The following is a 27,428-nucleotide window of genomic DNA, read 5'->3' on the forward strand; positions in this document are numbered from 1 at the left end:
TAAATTAACGTTATCAAATTAACGTAATTAAAAGATGTTAAATTAACATTATTAAAATGTTATTAAATTAACGAGGGACGGACCTACGTGATTGCCATGGGGTTCACCCGAACCTCCTCGGTAAAAAAATTACGTTGTATATATATAAGATAGAAAATGTATATTTATGTACGTATATTAATGTTGAACCACATGAAATAAGACATTTAGATAGCCCATTGATGTTATTTGCTCTTCTTGGGTGCTTCCTTCAGCCTACTGTGCGAGTTCGATCCTTGCTAGTGGCTGTTTTTTCTTTAATTAAAAAAAAGTTAGGTGCTGCTGCTATAGAAATAAATAAAATAATAATAATAATAATTTTAAATTAAAAAAAATTAGGTGATGCTACTATAAAAATAAATAATAAAATTATAATAATAATAATAATAATAATAAAAATAACGTCGTTTTAACACAAAAAGTAAAATTTTGACAATGCACAAATATGATCTTTAACTATTCAAAACTGCACAAATATGACCTCTATCCAAGGCAGCCCTTTTAACGACGTGATACCGTGTGATTGGATTATCTTTCCACGTAGGCGCGAGTGAGACTCACGTATGGGGTTGCAAAATCGGAGGTCATATTTGTTCAGGTTTTGAATAGTTAAAGATCCTATTTGTGCAATATCAAAGTTTAAAGTCAAAGTTATAATTTGATATATTAACTCTTCTATAAAAGATAGATTCTCTTCACATGTCATGTTCTCATTTGTGAAGTTTCTGGATATTAAAAAATGTATATTTTTCTCTTCATGTCAAACTGTATACTTTACAGTTAAATAGATTATCTTTTCAAATAGGCAAAAAGAAAAAGGGGAGGAAATAAAAGATGTTATTCTCCCACAGGAAAAAAAAAAAAGAAAAAGAAAAAAGATACATAGCAATACAGTGTACTTAGACGGGTTTGCTGGATAAATTAATATTGCTCGTATTTGTTGGACTTTTTTTTTTTTAATAATCGTGATGTTCGAATCAGTTTGTGCACAATTCAATTAATTTTACAGAATGCTTGTCAATTTTCATTAACTGACTCCATGATGCTCAACTCAATTTCACGAAATCACTAGACCGCATCATTGAGTGTTTCTTGGATTAAACATGAATAAAATAAAAATATCATTACTTTATTTTCAAATCTTCGTAGTTTTCTAGTTCCTGTTTTATTTCGAGCTTTGATTTTTTTATATAAAGATAAATATTTAATTTACATAAGAAAATAATATAAACTATCATCTTATAGTAATTAACAAGAGTAAAAGATACTTAAAGTGTTAAAAGGAAAACACCCCTCCGAATTTTGTATCATCATTTAATTAGAAATATAATTAAAGAATAATTAAACCTTGTGATATAAAACAAAACTTAAATATCAATGAGACTTGCCATATATAAAGTGGGGGTGCTTAGCTGCCTTATTAAATAAATATGAATTTTGTAGGATATTGATAGTCCGCGAAGATCATCAAGGCCATATGTGTCGCCAACGACACAGTATTTCAAGAGTTTTTGCGTTCGTCCTCTAGAAAACGTTGAGGATTCATTCTTGAGTATAGCGTTTCATTTTTCAAACAAAAACATAAACTCTTATATTTTGTATTTAACTTGTATGAAAGTACTTATATCTATATGGTTTGAATGCTTATGAGCCAACATTCCATTGTTCAACCAACCTAACCCTTTCCTAGCTACTCCATATCCATTAGATGCCTCTGGTAGTCGGCTTAGTTTGGCAGTCTATTGCTAATGATGCATGACAAGTATAGACAAACACTTAGCTAGCTAGCAATAGCATAATCATATTAATTTTAGGGACAAGTACATTTAACACATAATTATGAAGCATTACAAGCTAAGTCACACGTATATATTGATGGGTTAGTTAAATTAATACCACATTAATTAAAGTCTACAGACACTAGAGTGTATAACATGTGATTACGTGGGGGAAAAATTACCTTAAAGATGAATGTGTGCACATATATAATTTTTGTGAAAACTTAAGTGAATTGGGCGAGTATAATAATGTTTATACTTGGAGAAGGGTGAAAAAAAGTTACCATCATAATTATGTTCAAATCTTAAATATCCCTATAAAGTATCTCGACTTACAAGGCGGCTAAGCACCCCCATTTGTCTGTGCCATCTCATTGATGGAAGAAGGAAAACAGATCTCGACTTACAAGGCGGCTAAGCACCCCCATTTGTCTGTGCCATCTCATTGATGGAAGAAGGAAAACAGACCACTGTTGGTGTCTTACAAAACGTGATAGTGCTTCCGTCTTACCTTTAACCATTTAACTAAGCCATTTAATATAAAAGGTAAGGCGAGGTGCCTTTCCCGCCTTTGCCTCTTTGGAATTTTTTCATTTTCCATCATCTCTTCGAAATTTTCGATAAAAAAAAATAACTCTTTAGACAACTCTTGAATATCCGTATGGTTATAAACTATCTCATTAACGATAACAAGAGAATTATAAAATTAAACCCAAAAAGATATAGAGAAATTATTAGTTAACCTAAAAAGCCGTAATAAATTATAATGTGAAGTCCAATTTATTCTCATACAATATTTATACATAAACAATTCAATTTATGATAAATAATAAGTAAATTGCTAAAACAAAAATATATTTAAACTCATATTATATATTCATTAACTAATACATAATTAAATATCAATTTTTAACTATAAAAAGTACATTTAGCTACTCCTTTTAAAAAAAGTAAGTAAAATGTAAAACAGAAAACAAAAAATAAAACACAAAAAAGGAAGTAACAGGTGGAAACTAAACAGTTGTGGTGGTCTAGTATAAGTAAGTAAAAAACAAATGATAATAAGAGAAAAAAACAAAAAGGGAAGCGGGGCCGGACCATTAATACTTGAAGCCTTGCCCATTGATTCTTCTCTTCACTTGTTCATCATCGTCGTCGCCATGACCAGCTCCTCCGCCTCTTCTCGCAAGGTCCTTCTTCTTCTTTTCTCTTTGTGCTTTTTTATGCTTATATATATATGTGTGTGTGTGTGATCTTTGTCTCTTTTTTATTTTTCGTTTATGTGTTCTTGATTTTGCCTCTATTTGATTGTGGTAATTCCGATGTGGGTTTTTGTGGGATTGTTGATCAGACATTAAGCAAGATAGCATGCAATCGACTCCAGAAAGAGTTGGTGGAGTGGCAGGTCAATCCTCCTGCTGGTTTCAAACATAAAGTCACTGATAATCTTCAGAGGTTTCTCTATCCCTTTCTTGATTTTGTGTTTTTCTGTGAATTTCTTGGTTACCCTTTTTAGACCACTGGAATTTATGATCTGGGGTGCAATCATTCACTAAAGATTCCGTGTTAACTTCACTCAAGATTATTTTTATTTATACAGTAAAAATACAATTTTTGATTGATGTGTTTTTTTTTTTCGCGATAAGGTGGATAATTGAAGTGAATGGTGCTCCTGGAACGCTGTATGCTGATGAAACCTATCAGCTTCAAGTTGATTTCCCTGAACATTATCCTATGGAAGCTCCTCAGGTGGGTACACTTTTGTGCCTTTCTTGATAGGGTAACCCTAGCCCCCACCCCGAATCTCCTTACCCATAGACAAAGAATAGTTATTTTTTTCTCACTTCTTTTTTCTCATTTCACTTTCCGGATGACTTGAACACGGAACATCATAGTTGGAGATGTAGGGTCTTCCACTGTGCTCTCACTCCTTTGTCTACATAACGGTTGATACTGATGGCTGTTATTCTATGGTTGATACTGATTGATGTTATTCTATATTATGGGGATTAAAGATTGTTGTTTCGTTTAAAGATTGCAATTGAAACATATATACCAGTACTTATGTTGGCTGACGTCCATATTGATGCAGGTGATTTTTGTGCCGCCAGCTCCGTTACACCCTCATATCTATAGCAATGGGCACATTTGCTTAGGTAGTTATATATGTAACCAAATATATTCTATTCTTACTACCACCAGACGTTTATCATTTTGGTCATTGTATGTTGTTCAAAATGTTCGATTTTCCTTGCATGGTAATGTGGTAAATGATTTGTGGTGCATACTTGTTTCACTGTTAAAGATTAGATGCTTCGTATTATGGTGATCAAAGTGCATTTAATCAGTTTTTTTCTTCTAAGAATTCGTGTGAACAGTTGATTGCTGGGCCAATGTCAATGACATTATTGCATGGTCTCAATGTACTTTTCCTTTTTATTGACTGGTTGTGATCCAATTCCAATTCTATTTGTTTATACATACCCTCTAATGGAGCAATAGTCATCACCGGATGATAAAAAAAGAAATCTTTTTCTTATGTGAAACTCTCTTTGGTGGTTATCTGAGTAGGCTGAGCTTACAATTCTTAATTTGCATAAGCAAAGAAAAAGGGGTGCCCACTACTTATAAGAAACACATGCCTTGTCATTGTTTGTGCGCGTAACAATTACTTTTGACTGTGATGCTCTTTCTGGAAGGAAGTCTTTTTCTTTTCCTTCTTTTTTAATTTAAGGCTGTGCAATTGCTCAAGTGTTTGACAAGATCTCCTCCTGTAAGAGCAGTATCACTACCAAAGACAACATGTACATTCTTCTTGTTTCTTTTCTTTTTGTAACCGTGGTGTCTAGGCTAGCTTGCATGCACCTCGACCAACGTGTACATTCTTATTCTCAGAGTTCGTTTATGAGAATCCAATTTTTCGGTTCGTTTTCAATTTCCTGAAAGAAAGAAAAAACCCACTAAATTGAAAAATCAAAATTTCTGAGATATAGCATGGAAATTTATCTAGGATTACTTGATGAAGTTGTAAGTCACAATCACCTTACTTAACAAAGGGATTATGCGAAAGAGTAATCCGCGTCCTGGCTGCCCACATGATTCTGATCATTGTCCTTGTGGCTTGAATCACTAACAAGATGTGGCTTAAGGCTTCACTTTATTAAGTCTCCTAAGTTCCTAACACTTGATTCTTTAATACTCCCTCCTTTCGTTCCTAAATACTTGTCATCCTTACTAAAATTGATGTTCCACAATACTTGTCATTTTAGAAAGCCAAGACATAATTGAGTTTATGATGGACTTACTGCGAAAAACAGTAAATAAAGAAACAAATATTGATGTTTTACACTAGATATACTGATATTACAACAGTAGTTCTGAAAACAGCCACTAGGAAACTGCTAATACCTTAAAATACAACCTAACACATGAATGAAATTCAGTAATACAGTACATACTACTAAGATTACATAAATTCCAGCAAACCTAGACATTCGAGAGGCTAGAACTCTCCCACATTTCTAGACATTCGAGAGGCTAGAACTCTCCAGAATTTCCTTTTCCTTTTTTCCTGAATGCCCTCTTCTACTGCCCTGCCCCTTTTTGTACAGAAAAAACTACTCCATAACTGTCTCATGACAGTTACCAAGTCTTCTAATTGCTTATTTTGGCCTCCTGGAATAAATATTAATAGCTTGAGGCACATCAGTTTATTCTTCCCATTTTACCCGTAGCACGCTCTTCATTTAGTGAAGAGAGATCACACTTTTCATTAATTAAAGAAAGATGATTAAAGAAATTAAATAAGGTATGATGGTAAAAATACGTAGTTTTGTAAGGGGTGTGCAAACCAATAATATGATGAGTATTTAGGAACGGAGGGAGTGGCTCTATCACTACCAAAGATAACTATTGTTACGTTCTTATTTTTGAATGACTGGATAAACAACAAAAACAAACAAAATTTTGAGGGAAATTTACGAGGATTACTTTGTTTTTTTTGTGAAAAGTGAAAGTTGGCTACTCACCTCTGGCCATTACCTATGAAGCTTGAATCACCGAGGTTCAAAGCTTCAAGTTGCTTTCTGTTCTTAATTATCATGGCTCCTAGATATGATTAGGAGGTCTGTGTGTGCGTGTGTGTGTGTTTGGACGAAGTACGAGGTCTGTGTGTTTTTAAAAGATATAAGTAATCGAACCCTTTTCTTTTCTTTGATGGGTAGGCAACACATTTGAACATTAACAAATTGCTCCTTAGTTTTACCCTCTCCTAATCTCACGAGCTCGATAGATACAACTACATTAATATTTAAATAAGCTTCTCATATTCATATATACTCTGTCGAGGGTCTACAAGAAGCATCTGCTCTACCTCTGAGTTAGAGGTTCGGTCTGCATACGCTCTACCCTTCCCGATCTACTTTGTGGGACTACACTGGGTATGTTTTTGTTGTTGATATTCATATATACCTTATCGGGGATAGAGCCTAGAAGCATTAACCTTCTCCTAGCCAACAATCCACTTGTGTAATTGGAGGTTGATGTTAACGATCACTGCACATGGGAGTGTGCAAGGACAAAATTTGGGACAACGGCAGATAAGATCATAAGAAACCCAAACGAAACAATATTAGATGCCCATAAGAGGCCCAAATCAGAAAAACCAAGCCAAGCCGGATTATGATCGATTTTCCTATCTACAGATGGTAAACAAACAATCTTAAACCCAAATAGCTCAAAACAAAACTAGACCAACCACATGCAGATTCTTACACATTGCATGAGTGGAATAAGCATTGCGTTTTCATTTGTCTTTTTTCGGTCCATACTGTTGTCGTGTTTCACATAAAGAAAGCGTAGAAGTCATATTACTTTTTTCTAAAGTAAATTTGAATTTTCTTTCTTCTTCTTTTACTAAGACAAAAAGAACAGTATCACCGTTCTACAAAAGCAACATTCCCTTTATCCGCCAAGAATAAGTGTCCTTTTTTGCATTAATATGCCTCCAGTTTCTACCTTTGCGTGACGTTATTGTGGTAAATATTCGTCTTAGTTGGTTAATTGAAGTAAAGTGTATTAGCTTAAAGTTGGGGTATTCGCACTGATACCACATAAAGGATTACTATTTTGGCTCTTTCTATAATAGTTCATTACACACTAGTTCATTCTCGTTTGGATCAAAGTTACACACTTTGTACTTACCATCAAAATCAAAATCATAACTTCCACCAATTCCCTTCTTTTCTCTTTGGGAGCAGTTTAGCTTCGGTAAGCAAAAATAAATATAACCATTTAACATTTAGAATTCAGATGTGAACAGTTTCATCGTTGGACAAATTGAAAGGTGTCAGTGTGGTGCTAAAATTCGGCACAATAGATTGAATTAGTGTATCAACGAACAGAAAGGTTTGCCAGCTATCCTATAATGGTTAAACAATGATTGCAATAAGTTTTGAGAAACTGAAAGATGATTGCTTGGCTTTGAATATGTCATACTGTTTCTGGACTGATGGACATCAATGAGTTTTTATTTACAATGTTTTTCCTAGTCTAGTGAATATTTTTGCCATCAGGTTCCTGCTTGAAATAGTGATTTAAGTAAGTTACTATGCCGTATCAGTTTGTGAAGTCTATATTATCAGAATCTTTCAAAATAGTCGTATTACCTTTACCATAATGAGCATTGTTACAATATGTTGTAGAAGTTGCATGATTTGCGATAGAGTCGACGCTATTCTTATCTCAACTAAATGACCCTTGTATTCTAGGAGAACATGCTTTTAGAGGGTACGTACATTAATGCACACACATCAAATCTAAATTAAGTTGGCATCAACATGACATATATTACGTTGACATCAACATGAGTAGCATGAGTACCAGGTTTGCTAGTATCCATTTCAATTCTTTTCTGGTATCTGGTATTTTGTTAAGACGCGTGAAAAAATATCCATATCCATGCCTATTTGTTTTGACTAAACTGCATCAGCGGAAACCAAGAGTCTGCTTGTGTCGATAGTGGCAATCTGCACTTAGGTTCATTGTGAGGTCCAATTATTCCAAAATTAGAATCTAAATTCTCCTGTGTTGACATGGCCTGTGATCTCATTGTATTGTCACGTATTACCCTATTCAAGCTGAAAGGTTTTTCAAATATACTGGGCAGGTTTGTAGAACTCATGTTCACATAACTCATCTGTAAGTGACCTCTGGATTAGGATGGTGCTGAAGAGGGAAACTTTCGAATTCCATCTTCTTCGCTTATTTTTTCTTTCTGTAGTTTCTTCCTGTCTTGTGGATTTGCAGAAATCATATTGTAGATTTTTGTTTATTCTGTGAGTGAAAGTGAAAACAAAACGTCCCATACCATATTTTGTTTTTCTTTGTCTAGTTTCTCCTGTCATGTCGTTATATAGCAGTCCTTTTGTTTATTCTGTGGGTGGAAAGTGAAAACTTGAAGGGTTCATCCTTAGTTCGCTAATTGGTGTGCTAGCGCTAAGCTTCCATCTCATGAAAATTTTCCGACATCTGATAGAAATTGGAGATGCATCATTAGAACCAGCAGTTGACAACATCTTCTTCATGTCTTGCAGATATTCTCTATGATTCATGGTCTCCTGCCATGACAGTCAGTTCTATATGCATCAGTATTCTCTCCATGCTGTCAAGTTCAACTGTGAAGGTGCCTTTCCTGTATTCATATTAATGTTAATTTGAGTTGCTTTTATGAGATCCACCACGCGAAAAGAACTTTTGTTTCAAATATGTTAGAACCTATTTCTTCCTTGTCTGTTTAAATATGTTAACACACCACATCACATTGTTCTACCAAGCTTCTCTTGCTTTATTTTAGTTTTTGTTCTTATTAGTTCCCATCACTTGTGCAGCAACGCCCTGAAGATAATGACCGCTATGTGAAGAACTGCAGAAATGGCAGATCTCCCAAGGAGACCAGGTGGTGGTTCCATGATGATAAGGTGTGAAGGGTGTCCATCCGATCCTTAAGGCAACATTGTTGCTTTGGCTTATTTAAATCAAATGCTAATGGAAAAACAATTCTACATATCAATGGCCACTGCCAGCGCATAATGTGCAGCAAATTGGCCTTTACTGTCCAATAGTTGTAAATGGAGATGATTTTCCTTTTGAGATCCTTGTGCAACATTATGTACTCTTATGAAAAATACATTACAGCCTAATTGATACCTCATGAAGAGTTCTCTTCTGGTGTCTAAAAGACAAGTTTGCACTTTGCTTTGTTCTGATTTGTTGCTTTTTCCTTGGCTTGCTGAGTAACATCAGTTAAATGATAGGAATGAGTTTCTTTGGACTTTCCGCTCCTTATGTTGTAGGTGCTGTCTGCTCTATAAGACAGCTGTGCTTATGTGCACCCGATGGTGTGGTCGATGAAAGTAGTTAAAAATCATGGGATACTAGGGTTCAAATTTCAATAGAGACGAGAAACACTAGGTGATTTCTTCTCATCTCAAGTATTGGTTGGGCAGAGTTATGCTAGTGGGCAGTAAGCAGGTACTCGATGAGGTTTGCATAAGCTCGTACTGTCATTTTCAAAAGGGAAAGAGCTATGTGTGTGTGGACATTTGCAGATATGTACTATTTGCTGAGGTTGACTCAGTTTTAGGATTTGTGATTTTGAGATCCTAATATGCTATCATGTCATGAGTTATTTCCGCAGTTTCTTACTTCTCTAAGCATATTACATGATTAGCTTGATGTCTGCTCATTACTTTTTATAGGTTACTTTGCTGTTTTTTCTTTTGCCGCATTTTAAATGATAAGACGTGTCATCTAAAGTCCACACATTAATTTGTCAAAGTTGCTAAAACATGCGTACTTCCAATGTAAAAACAGTTACTTTAGCCAGTATCCAAGAACATCAACATTAGAGAACTGGCAATCTAGTGTTGAAGCTGGACTGAAATTATTCCCTCTGTTGAAGCTGGACTGAAATTATTCCCTCTGTTCATTCCTCGCCACTTATTTTTAGCATATTGAACTAAGACTTTCTTCCACCAGGTAACTCTATTCATCAAGATTTGGATAGATTGGGAGAAATCACTGATTTTTTTTGCCTCCGCTAGGAATTGAACTTGAGATCTCATGATTCACATTCCTCTTCATCAACCACTAGGGCATACCCTTGAGGGCCTCCGAGTTTTCCTTTTGAAACAACCAAGAACATGCATTTTAACTAATATGGTTCCGAGACATTATTATTAGATGTTAAAGCATAGTATCCATCCGATATTGTTGCTACAGCAGCGGCTTCGTGAGTACTTGAACAAAGACTCAAAAGATAATTTCTTTTCTGATAAATTACAAAGACTATAGATATTGTACAAGTACACTAGCCATTAAATTGTCCACTTTCTACATACTCTCAAGTGGCATCGTGATTCTTCTATTTGTAGTCCCGTCTAACATGTGAGTGTTCTTTTTCCAGATATTGTTTCACTAGTGTACAATCCTAGTGCTACAGCATGAATGGGAGGCAAAAGGATGTAAAAGAACTAATACTCTCTCCGAGACAATTTTAGCAGGTTTAGGACGTTTTCATAGACAATGAAGGAAATTGAAGCTGCAGGGATATTTTTCAGCATGTTTGGCGTGATACCTCTGTAGAAGCCTCGTAAGCCCTCAAACCTGTAAGCTCAAAAAGAAAGGAAAAAAAAGAGGATAAAAACGAAGGGTCAGTTTTACCAAAAAGGGGGTTCTACTTTTTTCTCTTATTTTACATTACTGATGACTTCTATATGTATTAGATGACGGGAAGCTGCAGGACAGAACAAATTTAGGATTGAGAGAGGACTTGGAGAAGTTGAAACATTTAATTTGCTTCCCCTGCATATCCCTTTAAATTGAAGAAAGCTTTTAAAGAATTTGATAATCGACTGGAAACCTTTTTCTGAAGCTAATGTCTTAAAAAAAAGAATCACAGTCAGTGTAGAAAAGATAAATCAAAGGAATTTTGAATTTCTTCAGCTTTTGTTTGTTCTTAGTTTGATTCCCTAATACTGAAAGCCTTAAAGAGCATCAGATAAACTTGTATTTAGATTCTGAAAACATTTCAATATAATGCAACTCCATGCTTGGAGTTTGTGTACAATTAATCAAGTGGATCAGCTGACCTTGCAGTTTCCTTCACAACATGCCAGCTATCCATGTACCTCGGAACTCCAGTTGTACTTGGTCGTTGCTGTTCAAATAAAAGATAAGACCTTTAACTACTCTATAGAAAATCAAAATCAACAGCCACTAGAACCTTCTACTGGGAAGAGTTGTATCAAGTGTCACATAAAGCAGTAATATGAGAAGCAGTTACCTGCAATCGAGATCGGACGACCTGAAAAGGTTTCATTTAAATACATTATTAGTTAAAGAGAAAAGTGAGGAGGCACAGGGTAAAAGATTGTTGGAACAAATTCGTGCATTGAGGCTAGTGCTGCAAACTGCTCTCAAAACTCCTTGGAGTGCATTTTCCCAACAATAGAAAGACGAACAAACTTATCACACCCCTAACATACCTGAAATGGGTATGTTGTAAGAATAGCTGCTAGCTTAGAAGAAGCTCCTAGTGTTGCATAGTCAACTGAATCCTGTGAAAGAAATGCCAGAGCAAATACTGAGGTGTAAGTTTACCGGTATCACTTCAAGGCTAAGAGAAGTTAGCACATTCTCTCTCATTGGGAACCAAAGTGATCCTACAACAAAGTATTCATATGAAAGAAACTAATCATGACAGTGAACACAATATCATTTACGGTAAAGTTAATTCTTTTCCATTTACATTGAGCCACTCAATTTGAGCATTAATGAAGTCTTTTTTTTTTTTTCCAGACAAAAAAGAAAATACAGTATATGACCATTTAGCAGCACATGAGTTCCCATAAATTGATCAATGAGTGGCAGTTCACTGGTTCATAATATATCATCCCACATAAAACAATGACAAGAACCACATAGTTTAGAAAATAACTTAATCATTCTTCACTCAGATCTGCTTATCAAAGAAAAATATCCCCTTTTACTTTTCCTCAAGTAGTTCAAAAGCTTATCTCTCTCTTCTCTATTTTTCTATTTATTTTTTGATGAAGAGGGGAAGGGGTTGGGTAGGCTAGTGTCACTCTGATGAAGTAAATAAGGTAGATGTAGTTATGAAGGGACTGAAAAAGAAATCTAATGTGCCTTTGGATAATTTTAGACATGACATAGATAAGGAGAGAAGGTTTGGAAAGCTTCCACTTAAAGTTTCCCAAAGACACCTACTTAATCCTTCTGCAAAAGTACCATGATCAAATAATGAGGAAAGGAAAGCATAATACTATGAGTTGAACAACGATTCTCATCTGGGTCATTTCGCCACTAACTTAAAAATTCCTGCCCAACCTGTACTCAGTCTTATTTGTCTAAACACATCTGAATTCCAATATCTAATAATACAATTTTGCTGGTCATCCAAAGACAAAAAACAGCGATGGAGTTGAATTACATACAAAGAAAGCAACAGACATTGGTTTTAGAGTCTCACCAACAAGTCAGCAGCTGTGGCAAGAGGGTTTTCATTTTCTTGAGCTTTCAAGCTAACAAGGATTTTACGAAATTCCTCATATGCCGTGAACTGAATAGCACCATGTGTAACCTGCTGAAGCAACAATAGACCAGCACGGTTCACGAATGAAGGGTGACATTTCAGCATTAAATTGGCTCTGCATTGTTTAGATACTACAACACCAACAACATACCCAGTATATTCCCACAAAGTGAGGATTGTTTAGATAATCTATCCAAAAATTTAGATAGACTATGATGATTGACTTTGAAAATATACATCGAGATAAGACCATATTCAGTTACAGGATGAGATTATGTGCAAGAATCAAAGAAAATGTAATTCTAACCAGAAATAGGCCTGGCATAAGCCCCTTGTAAAGTGCCTTCCATCCTTCTTCTTTGATTATGGTTCTTAAAGCATCTGATGTCCATAAACAACAAAGTTCCGATGAGGTTAATAAGTAGGATAGTGAATTAAAAAAATTGGCCAGTCAGATAATGGAATGCCCATGCACATACAAAAGAGAGCAGAAGTTGCAATAAAACCTCAGTAAACAAAACGAGGAAAAAAACTGTAGAAACTCAAAATTGCAGAAACAAAGGTAAGAATTCTTATGTAAAATTAAGATGGAAAGAAGTGGTCCTAGACTGGTCAAAGCTAGATGAATGCACAATGAAACAGGACGTTGACAAGTTAATACAAGAGTGAAGCAGACCATGAAAACCGTTGTATGGACGAATCTGATTAGGAGTCTGTAGTTGCAATCTTGTTTTCACAAGCCAAATAGGGTTGGTGCAAAAACTGACCTGAATTCCAACAAACACACCTTTTAAGATATGACATAGTCTGCAAGATTAGAGGGATGTGCTTAAAGTTACTGAAATAAACAAGCCACATATTTTTTGTCGACCTAAATATTTTAATGTCCAAGGTAAATCTAATAAGTCATCAATTTGTTGTCATCGGAACTCAGAAAGGGGGAAAGGGTTGTTCACTAAAAGATCAACACAATCAAATTTGTTTGTCTATAACATTTTCCACTTCCTATATTTAACTAACACCTAAGAACACATTTGTGGTCTCCCAATGATCGATGGGAATCAATAACTTCTCTCTCTTTTTATTTTTGGAGTCCAAAACAATAGGTTTATTACTCGACCTCGCCTTTCATTGAGAAAAAAGGATTTTACTTTGGTAACACTTTTATGTTTTAACAGCAGTAGAAGTAAGGGATTCGTCACCAGCAAGCCAACTACAACTGCACTCCTACACTAAGACAGCAAATAAAGAATAACATCCCCCAGCTATCTACATTTGACACTCCTGTCAAAGACTGGTCAATTAAAAGCTGAACATTTAAATAAATGAACTACACATTGTTCTTTTATTAAAGCATCAGAATACTGATTACTGACCAGCGCTCCTGCTTCTGCAGCTGAAGCAAGGTGTAGGCCTGGACTCAGCTCCTCCCTGTTTCTTAAATACCTTTGCTTAGCCTTGCTATAGCTACAAAACGGAAATTCCAAGAAGTATGTTGAGTTAGAGAAAGATGTCTCTGAAGAGAAAGCAACCTAATATGTTGGCTGTTTTTACAAGGATACATTGTCTCTTACAAGCAATACCGTGTATGAAATAATGATTGTTATCCTTAACTTACATGTAATGGATGAAGATATAAATATTAGGCACTGTAAATTCAGTATAAGAAAAGTAAAGTAAATACTATGTATAGAGAAATTCATTTTTCCTTTAATTCAGTGTAAGAACAGTAAAGTAAAATACTACGTAATGAAAAATAATTTTTCCTTCATTTGATAAGTAAATAGATTATGTTAACAGAAAAATAATATCGTTTGTCAATCATTAAATTGACTATACGAGATCCAAGTGAAACAATCAATCCACTGATACTGAAAGGCCTAATGGGGTCTTCCAATGTATCATTTCTAAGTGCAAAGGATTTCATACGTATAATAAGAAGCTTAATCAAACCGAGATATGTTCTTTCGCTATATTTTGATGTTGTTGTCTCTGATTTATTGCTTCACAAAGGGGACCCAAATAAATTTAATGAAATAGACCAAAACTGAAAAGGAGATCCGTTCAGGTGTATAATTGGACTAAGCACTTTTTCTCATACTCATAGACACACCTTGCCAAGAGCAAAAATCCACAAGAGGAAAACAAAGGACTTACAGAGAGCAGCCTTCTGCGAATGGGAAGAGAGCTAAAACATGCAAAAACTTTATAAGGTCACATAAATGATTCCAAAGCACTTTGGGAATCTGGTGAAGTGAAGTTCAGTCTGTAACCATTTCGAATGAAATAGTACAAAACAGTTTATCAAGGACATCGGAAAAACATGTTACTTACAAGAACTCTATCAACAAAAGAAAAAAGATGTTACTTACAAGAAAAAATATAAACCCCATGAAATAGTTGACCCAAGAACAGCAGGGTAAAAGCCAGCATAAATCCCTCTAAAACCCTGATAAGACAATATGATAACTTAACAAATCAGTCATCTTGGTGGAAACACGAGCACATACATGAGTGATAAGGTAAACATTCAACAGTCTGCAGCATAAAAACTCAACAGTGGGCAGCAAGGCAATGAGCTTCATCTTCAAAAGCTTATGCCAGTGGTATGTTTGATTGTGATTGACAAAGTGTGATGGAGTTCCTCACTATGATTATGTCATGAGGCTGACTGAATCAACGCTACTTGTGAGAAAATGTAAATGAAACAAGAAAACATTGGTCAAGATTTGAAGTAAACCGAGGTGCCCAAGCTGGTAGGAGCACCATTGTGATAGAAAACTGACATCTCATCAACTCTTGACATTCAAATTAAGTACTTAACCATATTTATAAGGAAACAAAGGACCTCGCTTTCCGGTTGGAGTAGCCAAATACAAACTCTACTAGGATACACTTCCTCTCAATGGTTCCAAAAATATTCTTACGGGAGAAAATGGATTTTGTTACCGTGGATTGGATACCATAATGTGGAGAATTCATGATAGCGACCATAAAACTCCACAGGTATCAGTCATTCAGTTGTACTAGGTTGATACATGGCCTCATTTCACCTTAGAAGGATATTAACCGAAAACATGCCATTCAGATACATGTAATTTAGCACATCTACTCAACATTAAACCATGTGCCCTTCCCTGATAGAGGATAGAACCTATTTGTTTAACCTTGCAACCTATGCGAAAGGGGAGCCTTCATGTAGCTGGTAAAGTTGCTGCATGTGACCATGAGGTCACAGGTCAAGCCGTAAAAACAATCTCTTACAAAAATGCAACGTAAGACTGCATACAGTAGATCTATTATACGAACTAAACAGCTTCATGATTCATAAAACATATTAGTTTCTTTCAGCACAGCTACCAAGTATATGAATTGAAAAGCAACTTCTTTTTCAAACAAGCTTCAATAACATTTGCAGAAACCGGAAAGTTTCAGAAAAACAAACCTCACTTCGAGCAATGGCAAATAAAGCGTGAGGAGTATTCCTATAAGCGGGGACATTGGAGATTCTTCCATCATAAACTACAATCAACATTTACAAAAAATCAAGCTACAAACCAACAACACAACATCATATTCATTTTGCTGTAGCAGTACCTTGGAACCTGGTACGAACAACGTCAAGAGAATGAGAGAAAGTGACAGTGGCGAGGCCTGCGGCGGCGCCGGCGGTGGCATTTTCCCATTGCCAGTCTGCCGACGCCAAAGCTGCCATTTTTTTCATGGCGCCGTCAACAGTTTAACGCTTTTTGTTTTCGCCGTTTTGTTTAATGAGATGGGCGACCTTCTGATAGGTGGTCTACGGCTGACCCTTTGGCCAAAGAAATTTAGAAAAGAGATGAAGAAGAAGTAACAAGAGAGATTGGGGCAATTTTTTCTCCCCCTTTCTGAAAGCTAACATTACAATTTAAAGGAAAAATGTAAACTACTTCTAATAAAATAACTGCAATTGAAACGTGGCCTAATAACCGTAAATAGAAACGTGGGCATCCCCATTATCTCCTTTATTTCCGCGCAACTACGTCTAAGACTATTTCAAAGAAAGAGCACAACTACTTCTAAGACTATTTTAAAGAAAGAAATCCACCACCCATTAGTTAGCATCATAACACCTTCCTACGCAAACAAAGCGGCGTCGTATTGACTTCCTGGTGAACGCCCGACATGTCCGCAGCTTGCTCAGTAAGTGTGGAAATTTTGGAATAGCCAATTTAAATCTCTATTTGGATCAAGGTGTGTATAAATACAGCAGTAGTAAATAATTTTTTTTTCCAATAAATTTAAATGTCAATTTGCCTGTGAAGTCAAGGTCTGTAAATAATTTTTTTTTGGACAAATTTAAACACCAATTTTAGGTACTTTTTTTCTTTTAAATACAAAATGGATATTGTAACTGATAGGATCTTGGATCAAATGATTATCCAATAGAATTTAGTAGTTAAAATTTTTACTCTATAGTGCAAGTAGGAGGACAAATGGGTTCAGACTTGGAGAGATCATGAGATCCGAACGAAAAAGTCAAACGAATAAGATAATATATTTTTTGGGGGGTTCTAGTATGGCGCGTGTATGTACATGATTTTAACTTGTTTTTCTATGAGGTTAAGTAGTGAAGCGATAAATAATATGAAAAAAATGAGTTCATGATAATAAGATCCCACATAGTTTAGGTGTGTGGCAGTATAAGTTTAGATGTGTTTATGCCTCACTATTTCCTTAGACTTTCAGCTTTACACCAAGTTATGTTTCTTAACTAATCTGATATAAACATTTGTAGCTTCTACTGGCTTGATTCACTTGGTCCAATTTGCAAGTGCTGCAGGCTTACATAAGGTTGACAATTTCAAACAAAGGGCCAAGTGACTAAGATAATGTCTATGAACCCATAGATTCCTGTTTATTCCACACTGCTTCCAATGAAGAACTAAAAATACACCGTGAATAACAAAAGATGGTTTTCAAGGATGGACACTAGCTAGAATAATTGGAAAAAGAACAAGAGTAGAAAATACATAACACATTGACAATAGAGACATGCATTGAGGCAGTGTTCTCTTCAGGAACAAAAGTTAGTTGATCTTCCTGCAGTTCTTCCTGATTTCCCCATTGGAACCTATCAAAGGAGAAATGTTACCCATCTTAACCATAGACTTGGCGAAGTGCTCGAAGAAAAGGGCATTGTCCTCTGCATATTGCTTCACCAGGGCTAATGATGCTTGACTATTAGTAGCAAGAACTTGGTCAGAGTTCAGCAGGCCCTTTGAAGCCAACAAGAGCTTGAAGTAGCTGTTGTCAAATTTTGTGGGAGAGGTAAAGTCCAAGAAGAATAAGTTTTGGTCACCACCAGATTTTGGGCACCTATTGCGCAGTTGGGCAGCATATGATTCATCCAGAGTTGAGTCTGGTTTATTGTTTCCTGACTGGTTGTAGAGCCTTTGTCTGAAGCTGGTACACCTTGAATTTCCAATTGTGTGGCTACCTGTATTATAATTTATCAGTATTAACTATTATTCCGCATCAGATAAATAGTCTAGCTATCAAGAAAGAAAAAGAGTAACATTTACCAGACAAAGCTACAAGGTCGACAAGATCAAGTCCTTGTCTCTTGAACTTTGAGAGAATGGAATCAAATGTGTCATTTGGAGCAGGAATATCGTTGTTGGAGCCACTTAAACTGGCGCTTCTGGAGTCTCTCCTTCCCAATGGAACCTCCCAGCTCGGTCCACCAGCCTGTATAAACGAAAAAAATTAAGATGTATGTTTTTCATTTCCTAAAGTGGTAGTCTGTTTGGTTCCACTTACCAATACAGTAGAGTCTCTTGCAGCTAGTGCCAAGATATCAGCGCAAGAAACTGTTTGAGGACATTCCTTCTCCAGTGCAGATTTAATCTCGTCAAGGACTTCAAATCCACGAGCTGAATTTCTGTTGGGATTTGATCCTTTTTCTGTCACAATACCTTTGCTACTATCCAGAAGCAAAGATGCATCACATCCCTACATGACGTGACAAAATAGCTAGCCATCAGTTTTCACATCTTTATCAGCACACTCTTCCTGATAAGCTATAATTAAGAAGTTCAAAGCCTCAAAAGCCAAAAGAAAAAAAAAGGCTTTATTTAGTATATACTCTCAGAGCAAAGATAAGTTTTAGTAAGGTATTCTTGCAGGCTAGTGCACTTCCTGAGTTTCTGTTCATTGTTCAAGAGTGTTTCCAACTTGTTATTACCTTCTATCATGTAGACATTGTCATAACTTACGGAACAAATTATTATTACATATACATTTAACAGGGCGGCATTCCCTTGAATCCCCTCCGGCATAGCGGGAGCTTTAGTGTGCCGGGCTCTCCTTACATTTTAACAAGGTATCCTACTTGTGGAACCACATTGGGTATATCGTTGTTGTACATTTAACACAATGGACTCACAGTTATCATGCTTAGTGTCATAAATATTTAGTAACAAGAAGTATATTATGTTTTACCATGACAAAACAGTCGTGGAAATGGAGCCTCAACAGCGAAGCAGCCATTCGGGCTTCTTTGGCGACAGCCTTGGCAATAACAGACTTGACAATTTCCTGCGCTCTTGGGCACGATTTGCAATAATATTGCGGGTATAGGTTACCGTCATTACTCTTAAAAGAGAAGCAAATTGGTGCAAAAGCAAGCAGAGCAATGAAAATGAACAAGCTCACGGGCTGAGCCATCTTGAAGTAAATTAAGTTCCTAAAGACTTTGCTTAGAAGTTATTTAATGTGACTAGTGAGGAAGGTTAGTTTTTGCTGTGATGAAATTGAGACAAAGTTCACGTGTATATATAGTGTGTCCAGTGAAAGAAGTGTTACAATGCACTTGTAAATAAATGGAGTTGGTAGCTTTTTAGTTAGGATAAAATACAACTATGCATGATTTTAATTTGCCAAGATAAAGAAGGCTTGTGATCTTCAAGTGAATGATGATTGATTTGGTCCATAACAGACAAAGACTTTCACCAGATACGTGAATTTTCCAACGTTAACACATTTGTTATACAGGACAGGAGATTGATTAAGACTCTTTATCTTACTAATTACTAATTATTACTAACTACTTGTTGACTAAGCTATTTTAGGACCTTTTATAAAGTTGATGAGGTCCACTTCTGAATAACAAATCAAAAGGAAATAGAAGTGAAAAGAATCAAGAAGACTTAAAACAAATATATCTTGGGAGAAAATTGTCAAAGTTAATCGATTTGTCAATCCATTTAAAAAAAAAATATGCATAAATCAGCCAATAGTCCTCCCCTAACCAATATTAGACTTAATAAATTGTGGCGTACTTAGCTATCATATACTGTATGAGAAAATCTTTAATGAAAATATTAAAAAATTAAGCATGAGAGAATGACTTGATCTGGTCAGCTCCACACGCCCTTGATTGCTCTAAGGCATGATATATATATAATACCCAGAAGTTGCACCTGCTTTCTTGCAATAGAGGACCTCAACATTATTTGTCTTTAATTAATTACTCCTTGTTATTGGACAATTGTATCAATGTATCTCAAGCTTTTTCTTTATTTTTATCCTCTTAATTTCAATTTTAGAACTTTTCAATTCATTCATAACTCATGTAAGTAAACGAGTATACAAAATTTACAATAACCTATGATTTATAATTTTATTTGAAATAACCTTTCTCTATGAAATTAATATTGCACTTTCCCCCTAACTATTGCGAGAGAATAAGCTTATAAAACGTGTCAAAGTTGGAAATCTTCATTATATAAGAAAAAATTATTATGTCAAACAAGACTAAATGCTAGTTGTATTCCCTTCATTTACTTTTATTTGTTCACTTGTCACGTTTTGTTTCTCGTGAGTCAAGTTTTATGGACTTTGATCAACATTTTAAGATGAATTTTCTTTTTATATTAATATGAAGATGATTACAACTTATAGTATTTTTTGTATAATTTTAGAACATATAAATTCTAAATTTAAAATATTAAATAATCTACTTCAATTTACCTTCGAAGATTAGTCAAACGGACTCTCATAAGACAACGTGACAAGTAAAATTGAACGGAACATTTTTGTGTATGTCTGTTCTCATACGTTGCTTAAGCACAGCAAGCTAAGCAGACCTAAAATGGATAGGCGAATATTAGGTGAATCCAATTTGGGTCCAATTAATGAATGAGAAAAAAGTATTTAAGGTCAAATGAATTAGGACAACTGCTCTGCTACTATTTTCAAACATGGACAAAATAGGATTTATGTATGCTTTATAAGAAACTGCTTTAGTCACAGGAGGACAACTAACGAATTAATTATGTGGTCGAGGATTATATTACTGGTCAGATATGAATCCCATATCCTCTCTATTCATGTTGCTCCATGTAGATCCGTTTCGATAATTAATAATCTAAATGCTCTAAAAATTAGAAGTTCTCCACGGGCATACAAATCTCTATTAATGAGTTAACAAAATTATTTTAAGTTTAAATGAAATTATGTAATAATAGGTCTGTCGAGATAACTTCTTTCTTTCGATATAATTCTAGGTATATTTCATCTCATTTAAGTTTAGCACCTTCAATACACTTCCATACCGGTGTATCTAGAGGTCAATTAATGTAAGGCATAACCAAATTATCGCTAACGCCATTCTCTTATTTTACACGTATATGTACAACTTGCATCTTCTCTTTTTCATATAATTTCATATTCATCTTGACATTCATATTTCCACAATACTCATAGTATAGGTATGATACTGACCAACTAACATTTACACCAATATAACATGGTCAATCTTTCCAAGATGGGTTGTGGTGCACCGGATGGGGCTGCTCTACCATTAACCAGAGGTCGAGGGTTCAATCCTGGGCATGGTGAAAACTCTGTTGGGAGCGCTACCCCCCGAATGGGCCCTACCCGACGCGAATTCGAATTAGTCGGGCTCCAATACAGATACCAAACATCGGATGGGAACAAAAAAAATGGTCAATCTTATAACAAACTGTTCCAAATTGGAAATGTCTCTCTCTTAAAAGGGGTAACTGTTAAGTATTCCCCACCACACAACGCCCTATATTAACATCTTTTCATTTCACATAGGTCCTATTTTGATTATATGATTACATTTTCATTTATTACAATCACTTTGGCATAGAGTCTAAATATCTGAATTGTTTGTCATGGGTACTGAAGTACTCTCCTTTAATTTTACGCAGAATACATCGGCAGATCCTTAAGTATGCATCATTTTTCACTTAGGTACCTTAAGTGGACGTCGCTCACTTTTGATATCTCAAGTAGATATAAAGTGACAGCACTAACTCTAGTGCGTGAATTACACGCGCGTCCAACATAGATTAAATGGCCAATTAATTTGTGTCAACTCATTTTAAATTGCCACGTCATTATATGCATCCACAATTTTTTTTTAAAAGGAAATAAAATACATTATAAGGTGTCCAATGAATTAATGACTAGTGGCTTTTGACCAAATAATTACAAAACTTCATCTTATTGACCCAACCAATATTCTTCAAGCTTTCCATCAATGGAGGTTGCAACCTCTTTATGGAAAATGGAAAGAACACAGTCGTTCAAAAGCACTTCCGTGCATTAAACACGCAAAGATAAAGCAATTTTCAGAAATGCACTGGGAAGGTATCACAATTTCATTAATCATAAGAATCAACAATCATTGAATCAGAAATGTAAGCATCACAAGAAAAATTTTCACCAACATTATAATAAAAAGGAACATGTTTTAATTTAACAAAAAAAGGCGCCAACACACTTCCAACATAACATGTTTGATTGAACCAAGCGAGATGTATTGATTACCATTTACCGAATCTGGTTTATTTTCAATCCACATTAATAGCTTCTCGAATTTCAGATATATGATTAAAAAATATGGAGGAGAAGAGGTCTGTGTTGAATTAGAAAGTTAATCGACAAAAGAAAATTAATGGAGGTTGAAAGATGTAGGATACTCCATTAATGGAGGTTGGAAGATGTAGGATGAAAAAATAGGGAAAAAAGTGATTAAATTAAATGAAAAATGAGCTAAAATTGCGCTACCACGCGCCCAAAAACGAGTATGATGCACTCACTTTGCTGAATCATCAAAAGGTGCTAAAATGACACACTTATGGCTACTTGAGGTGCCAAAAGTGAGCGACGTCCACTTGAAATACCTAAGTGAAAGAAGATGTGTACTTACGGGATCTGTCGATATATTCTGCCTTAATTTTATATCAACTTCACTCTTCTTATCTTCTTATGTTGGCTACCTAAATGAAGGTGGATATTAAGTGGAACTGCAGTGTCTAGATCGACAATAAAAACAAACAATTTTTAACAAAATAGACTTGTAATGTTTATTTATTTATTTATTTATAATCTACCTCTTGTATTTGCAACACAAGTTTTATACCTTGAGCATTTAGTCAAGAAGCATTAACCTATTTTTAAACATAAGAGAAATAGAGTTTAGAGTGTCATACAACTAATTAAAATTGGATTAAACTGAAAAACAGGAAAATTGAGGTGGTCTTTGTTATATTATTAAGTACAGTAAGATGATTAAATATGTATGTTTATAGTCAATGCTCATTAATTATTAACATAACTAATGTTGTTCTAGTACTCTATTGATTTGGACTTTGTGTACTCAAATAAGGAATACACAAAGGTTATTCACACAATATTAATGAAATCCGTCTACTCTCAACTACTTAGAATTAGATCATATCATATGATTAGTTGAAAATTACCAGAGAGAATGTTTTCTCTCAAATCAATATTATTTTCTCTAATTTGGTCATTGAAGGTATTATATTATTAGTACTATCTATAGCCCCGCTGTTATATTAGTATCGTTTTGGCGTCGTTTATATACCAATTTATGTTTGTCTACTGATCTGGTAAAAATATCAGCATCTTCTTTTCTTGGTTCCAGTTCAGTTTGTCATGTGTCCAGTGTTAAAATGAAGTGCAATAGCTGATAAAATAAAGATCCATGAATGGTAAAGATTCATGATAAACAATCAAACAGACGGTACAAGCAATGAGATCCTCAAGGACGAAAACTGAAGAATGTAAAAAGAACTATAACAGAAAGATACATTACATAAACAACAATAAAGGGACAGTTATTAACTCCGTATCAAGTAAAAGTTGATGTGCTTTTTTAAGATGAGTTGATCTTCCTGCAATTCTTCCTGATTTCCCCACTGGAACCTGTCAAAGGAGAGATATTCCCCATTTTAACCATAGACTTGACGAAGTGGTCGAAGAAAAGGGCATTGTTCTCTGCATATTGTTTCACCAAGGCTAGTGATGCTTGACTCTTAGTAGCAAGAACTTGGTCAGAGTTCAGCAATCCCTTTGAAGCCAACAAGTTCTTGAAGTAGCTGTTATCAAATTTTGTTGGGGAAACGAAGTCCAAGGAGAATAGGTTCTGGTCACCGCCGGATCTTGGGCACCTATTGCGCAGTTGGGCAGCATATGATTCATCCAGAGTTGAGTCTGGCTTATTATTTCCTGACTGGTTGTAGAGCCTTTGTCTGAAGCTGGTACATCTTGAATTTCCAATTGTGTGACTTCCTGCATTTCAGTTTATAAGTGTTAACTATGATTTCGCGTGAGATAACTATCCAGCTAAACTTAAGCAAGCAAAAAACAAAGAGAGTAACATTTACCAGACAAAGCTACAAGGTCAACAACATCAAGTCCTTGTCTCTTGAACCTTGAGAGAATGGCATCGAATGTGTTGTTTGGAGCAGGAATATTGTTGTTGGAGCTACTTAAACTGGCGCTTCTGGAGTCCCTTCTTCCCAATGGAACCTCCCAGGTTGGTCCACCGGACTGTATGAACGAAAAAAGTAAGCTCGTGTTTTTTTAATTCATAAACAGGTAGTCTGATCAAACTATATATGTTTCAGTACTTACCAGAACAGTGGAGTCCCTTGCAGCAAGCGCCAAGATATCAGCACAAGAGACGGTTTGAGGGCATTCCTTCTCCAGTGCAGATTTAATGTCATCAATGACATCAAATCCACGAGCTGAATTCCTGTTGGCATTTGATCCTTTTTCTGACACTATACCTCTGCTATTATCCAGAAGCAAAGATGCATCACATCCCTACATGACATGCAATAGCTAGCCATCAGTTTTCACACCTTCGTCAGCACAAACACTTTCGGACGAGCTATAACTAAGAAGTTCAAAGCCTTAAAAGCCAAAATAAAAAAAGAAGAAGCTTTATTTAGTATATACTCTCAGTGCAAAGATAAGTTCTAGCAATTCGTGTATTCTTGCATGCTAGTATGCTATTGCACTTTCTACTTTTGATGTGTCGATATTGTCATGACTCATGGCACAATTTTTTATTAAATATTCATTTCTAGGAGGAATCGAAAACAGATTCAAGAGTTTTTCTACTTGTCTTAAATATTTTTGTCTTAGAAAAATATGCTTTACCTGGACAAAACAGTCGTGGAATTGGAGCCTCAGCAGAGAAGCAGCCATTCGAGATTCTTTGGCAACAGCCTTGGCAACTACAGACTTGACAATTTCTTGTGCTCTTGGGCATGATTTATGATAATATTGGGGGTATAGGCCACCATTGTTACTCTTAAAAGAGAAACAAATTGGTGCAAAGACGAGGAGAGCTATGAAAATGAAGAAGCTCATGGACCGAGCCATGTCGAAGTTCTAAGCACGTTGGTGTAGAAAAAACTTAATTTGAATCTTGAGGAACGCTAGTGTTTGCTGTGATGAAATAATTGAGATGGAGCTCACGAGTTTATATAGTGCATGTGTCCAGTGAAAGACGTGTTACAATGGTCAACTAAATAAATGGAGTTGGTAACTAACTTTTTAGTTGGGATAACTACAAATTCTTCATGATTTTAATTTGATAGACAGAAGACTTTCACCACCGCCTACGTGAAATTTTCAACATTAACCCATTTGTTATGTAATATAGAGAGTTTGATTACGACTTTTATCGTAATTACTACTAACTACTTCTTGACTTAGTTATTTTCGAGCCTTTGTAAAGTTGGAGTTGATGAAGTCCACATCTGTGCTGGAAATTGCTTAAGTTACTGCACTAGTTTTTAGCAAAATTAATTTAGGATGAATTTGAATTTTGAATTTAAGTTAGGTTGTTTGATTTGTTAAGACATTTTAGTTAGTTTAGATTTTAAATGTTGCTGATTTTTCTATTATAAGGTAGCTATTTAAAGCACCTTGATGTTCAATAAAATCATTGAATACTATTCAAATCTATTGAAAGTTATTCAATTCATTGAGAGCCATTTTAAACCCCTTTTCCCTACCCCGTCTTCTTTTAAAAAAAACCAACAATCTGAAGAACAAATCAAAAGGAAATAGAAGTGAAAAGAATCTAGGTTTCTTAAATAAATAATTCTTGGGAGAGATTTGTCAAAGTTCATCTATTTGTCAATCGATTTGAAAATAATATGTTTAAATCGGCCAATAGTCCTCCCCTAACCTATTATATTGCTCAAGGCATGAAATATAAAGTAACTAAAGTGTTTATATAATACACAGAAGCCACCTGCTTTCTTGACAAAAGAGGATCTCAATATTATTTGTCTTTGATTGTTCCAGATTATTGGACCTGCATGTATCTCAAGTTTTTTCTTTTTCTAATCCTCTTTTTAGTTTTAGTAAAAGTATTGAATTTTTCAACTCCTTAATAACCCATGCAAGATGATAGCAACACCCAATTTGCAGTAATCTAAGATCTATAATATAGGTAATTTAAATGACACTTGCTCTGTGGAAAGTCTTAAACGTATAGGCTAAACAAGACTAAGAAAAAATTATTATGTCAAAAAAACCTAAAATGTAGTAGTTGTATAATTTGTTGTATATATGTTCTCATCCGTTACTTAAGCACAGCAAGCTAAGCTGACATACAAATGGATATAAGTGAATGTGACTATTAGGTGAATCGAATTTTGGTCCAATGTATGAATAAAAATATAGTATTAAGGTAAGAAGGGTTAGGAAAACTGCTCTGCTACTATTTTCAAACATGAACAGAATAGGATTTAATGCTTAGAAACAACTGTTTTAAGACGCATGTGGTGAAAAAATTAATGTGGTTAAGGATGATTGGCTATCTCAAATGTATCTCATCTCATCCCAACGAACTTATGTACTTCATCAAATATTTGCAGGTGCCTGAAGTGCAGACATACCCCATTTTGGGATCACCATTAAGTTATATACGCAGTTATGTAAAAATTTGCAAGTCTATCTACTTTGGAGTTACGTTGTTCCGTAGTAAGAAGATGCGCAGAAATTTGATCTTAGCGTCTTCTTTTCTCGCGTGCATCACGCTGATATATTTCCAACTTAACAAGGGAGACATATTGGCAGAGCCAGAATTTTCACCAAGGGGGTTCACAAGTGAACATACGAACTAACCGAAGGGGGTTCGAGACATTTACTATATATGCATAAAAAAATAATTTTAACCATGTATATATAGTATAATTTTCGGTCAAAGGGGATTCGGGTTAACCCCTAAATTAAGTGTAGCTCCGCATGTCAATCTTTAGGTTCGGACTCAGAGGCATCAATGATCTGAGCTCCAAAACTGGACTGCTAATCTCCATATTATATTGCACCAATTAAGTAATTAAGATTGGAGTTAATATCCGAAATGGTCACTCAACTATGAACTTTTATCTCAGAAAACACCCAACTTTGGTCGTTACCTTAAAAAAGTCACTCAACTATGGACTTTTATCTCAGAAAGTCACTCAACTTTCATCTTTACTTCAAAAGTCACTTAACCATCACATTTTTACTTAGAAAGTCACTCAACCTATTTAATTATTTAAAAAAAAAAATTGCTTATGTGAAAATTTTATTTAAAAATAAAATTTTAAAAAATAAAAAATATCTCTTTAATGACCGTTTTATCTATATTTTCCTAAATTAATATGTCTCCC

At 35.1% G+C, this 27,428-nt stretch overlaps 4 protein-coding genes and 1 long non-coding RNA gene across 7 annotated transcripts; 2 read left to right on the plus strand and 3 right to left on the minus strand.

The window, feature by feature from the left end:
* Positions 1–2,848: 2,848 nt before the first annotated feature.
* LOC107860017 (probable ubiquitin-conjugating enzyme E2 18) lies at positions 2,849–9,016 on the plus strand. The gene is made up of 6 exons (XM_016705212.2): positions 2,849–3,007; positions 3,169–3,272; positions 3,464–3,566; positions 3,910–3,973; positions 8,411–8,499; positions 8,705–9,016. Exons 1-6 carry the CDS (start codon positions 2,873–2,875, stop codon positions 8,798–8,800), a joined length of 591 nt encoding a protein of 196 aa, XP_016560698.2. The 5' UTR covers positions 2,849–2,872; the 3' UTR covers positions 8,801–9,016.
* A 1,012-nt stretch (positions 9,017–10,028) lies between these two features.
* Positions 10,029–16,901, minus strand: LOC107860015 (folate transporter 1, chloroplastic). Of its 3 annotated transcripts, XM_047407201.1 has the most exons (13): positions 16,542–16,901; positions 16,027–16,213; positions 15,875–15,951; positions 14,802–14,878; positions 13,806–13,896; positions 13,106–13,196; positions 12,737–12,810; positions 12,367–12,480; positions 11,363–11,434; positions 11,161–11,181; positions 10,967–11,034; positions 10,314–10,481; positions 10,029–10,106 (listed from the first exon to the last, which is right to left on the minus strand). In XM_047407201.1, the coding sequence occupies exons 2-12, from the start codon at positions 16,151–16,153 to the stop codon at positions 10,349–10,351; spliced, it is 945 nt and encodes a 314-aa protein (XP_047263157.1). In that variant the 5' UTR covers positions 16,154–16,213; positions 16,542–16,901; the 3' UTR covers positions 10,029–10,106; positions 10,314–10,348. The 3 variants fall into 3 exon arrangements, with proteins under 3 accessions (XP_047263157.1, XP_016560697.1, XP_016560696.1); XM_016705211.2 differs by having other exon boundaries at positions 10,029–10,481; positions 12,367–12,477; XM_016705210.2 differs by having other exon boundaries at positions 10,029–10,481; positions 16,542–16,899.
* LOC107860016 lies at positions 16,521–17,425 on the plus strand. Its single transcript, XR_001671462.2, has 2 exons — positions 16,521–16,611; positions 17,207–17,425. It is a non-coding gene; the product is annotated as an uncharacterized LOC107860016 (long non-coding RNA).
* LOC107860014 (peroxidase 72-like) lies at positions 17,294–19,323 on the minus strand. Its single transcript, XM_047407200.1, has 4 exons — positions 18,913–19,323; positions 18,232–18,423; positions 17,994–18,159; positions 17,294–17,908 (listed from the first exon to the last, which is right to left on the minus strand). Exons 1-4 carry the CDS (start codon positions 19,135–19,137, stop codon positions 17,499–17,501), a joined length of 993 nt encoding a protein of 330 aa, XP_047263156.1. The 5' UTR covers positions 19,138–19,323; the 3' UTR covers positions 17,294–17,498.
* Positions 19,324–23,438: 4,115 nt separating this feature from the next.
* Positions 23,439–25,226, minus strand: LOC107860013 (peroxidase 49). The gene is made up of 4 exons (XM_016705208.2): positions 24,916–25,226; positions 24,385–24,576; positions 24,135–24,300; positions 23,439–24,039 (listed from the first exon to the last, which is right to left on the minus strand). Exons 1-4 carry the CDS (start codon positions 25,138–25,140, stop codon positions 23,624–23,626), a joined length of 999 nt encoding a protein of 332 aa, XP_016560694.2. The 5' UTR covers positions 25,141–25,226; the 3' UTR covers positions 23,439–23,623.
* Between the last annotated feature and the right edge of the window lie 2,202 nt (positions 25,227–27,428).

Source organism: Capsicum annuum, chromosome 2 (assembly GCF_002878395.1).
Source record: "Capsicum annuum cultivar UCD-10X-F1 chromosome 2, UCD10Xv1.1, whole genome shotgun sequence".
Taxonomy (NCBI): domain Eukaryota; kingdom Viridiplantae; phylum Streptophyta; class Magnoliopsida; order Solanales; family Solanaceae; genus Capsicum; species Capsicum annuum.

Excerpts from the sequence above, each read along its gene's own strand:
- LOC107860014 (XM_047407200.1), bottom strand. The coding sequence starts at position 19,137 with ATGGCTCAGCCCGTGAGCTTGTTCATTTTCATTGCTCTGCTTGCTTTT. Across the intron at positions 18,424-18,912 it reads TCCACGACTGTTTTGTCATG|GGATGTGATGCATCTTTGCT; the intron begins GTAAAACATAAT and ends CACGTCATGTAG. Across the intron at positions 17,909-17,993 it reads CGACCTTGTAGCTTTGTCTG|GTAGCCACACAATTGGAAAT; the intron begins GTAAATGTTACT and ends ATTATAATACAG.
- LOC107860013 (XM_016705208.2), bottom strand. The coding sequence starts at position 25,140 with ATGGCTCGGTCCATGAGCTTCTTCATTTTCATAGCTCTCCTCGTCTTT. Across the intron at positions 24,577-24,915 it reads TCCACGACTGTTTTGTCCAG|GGATGTGATGCATCTTTGCT; the intron begins GTAAAGCATATT and ends CATGTCATGTAG. Across the intron at positions 24,301-24,384 it reads CAAGGGACTCCACTGTTCTG|TCCGGTGGACCAACCTGGGA; the intron begins GTAAGTACTGAA and ends TCGTTCATACAG.
- LOC107860015 (XM_047407201.1), bottom strand. The coding sequence starts at position 16,153 with ATGAAAAAAATGGCAGCTTTGGCGTCGGCAGACTGGCAATGGGAAAAT. Across the intron at positions 12,811-13,105 it reads TCCATACAACGGTTTTCATG|ATGCTTTAAGAACCATAATC; the intron begins GTCTGCTTCACT and ends TATGGACATCAG. Across the intron at positions 11,035-11,160 it reads TCGTCCGATCTCGATTGCAG|CAACGACCAAGTACAACTGG; the intron begins GTAACTGCTTCT and ends TTATTTGAACAG.
- LOC107860017 (XM_016705212.2), top strand. The coding sequence starts at position 2,873 with ATGATAATAAGAGAAAAAAACAAAAAGGGAAGCGGGGCCGGACCATTA. Across the intron at positions 3,008-3,168 it reads CCTCCGCCTCTTCTCGCAAG|ACATTAAGCAAGATAGCATG; the intron begins GTCCTTCTTCTT and ends ATTGTTGATCAG. Across the intron at positions 3,273-3,463 it reads GTCACTGATAATCTTCAGAG|GTGGATAATTGAAGTGAATG; the intron begins GTTTCTCTATCC and ends TTTCGCGATAAG.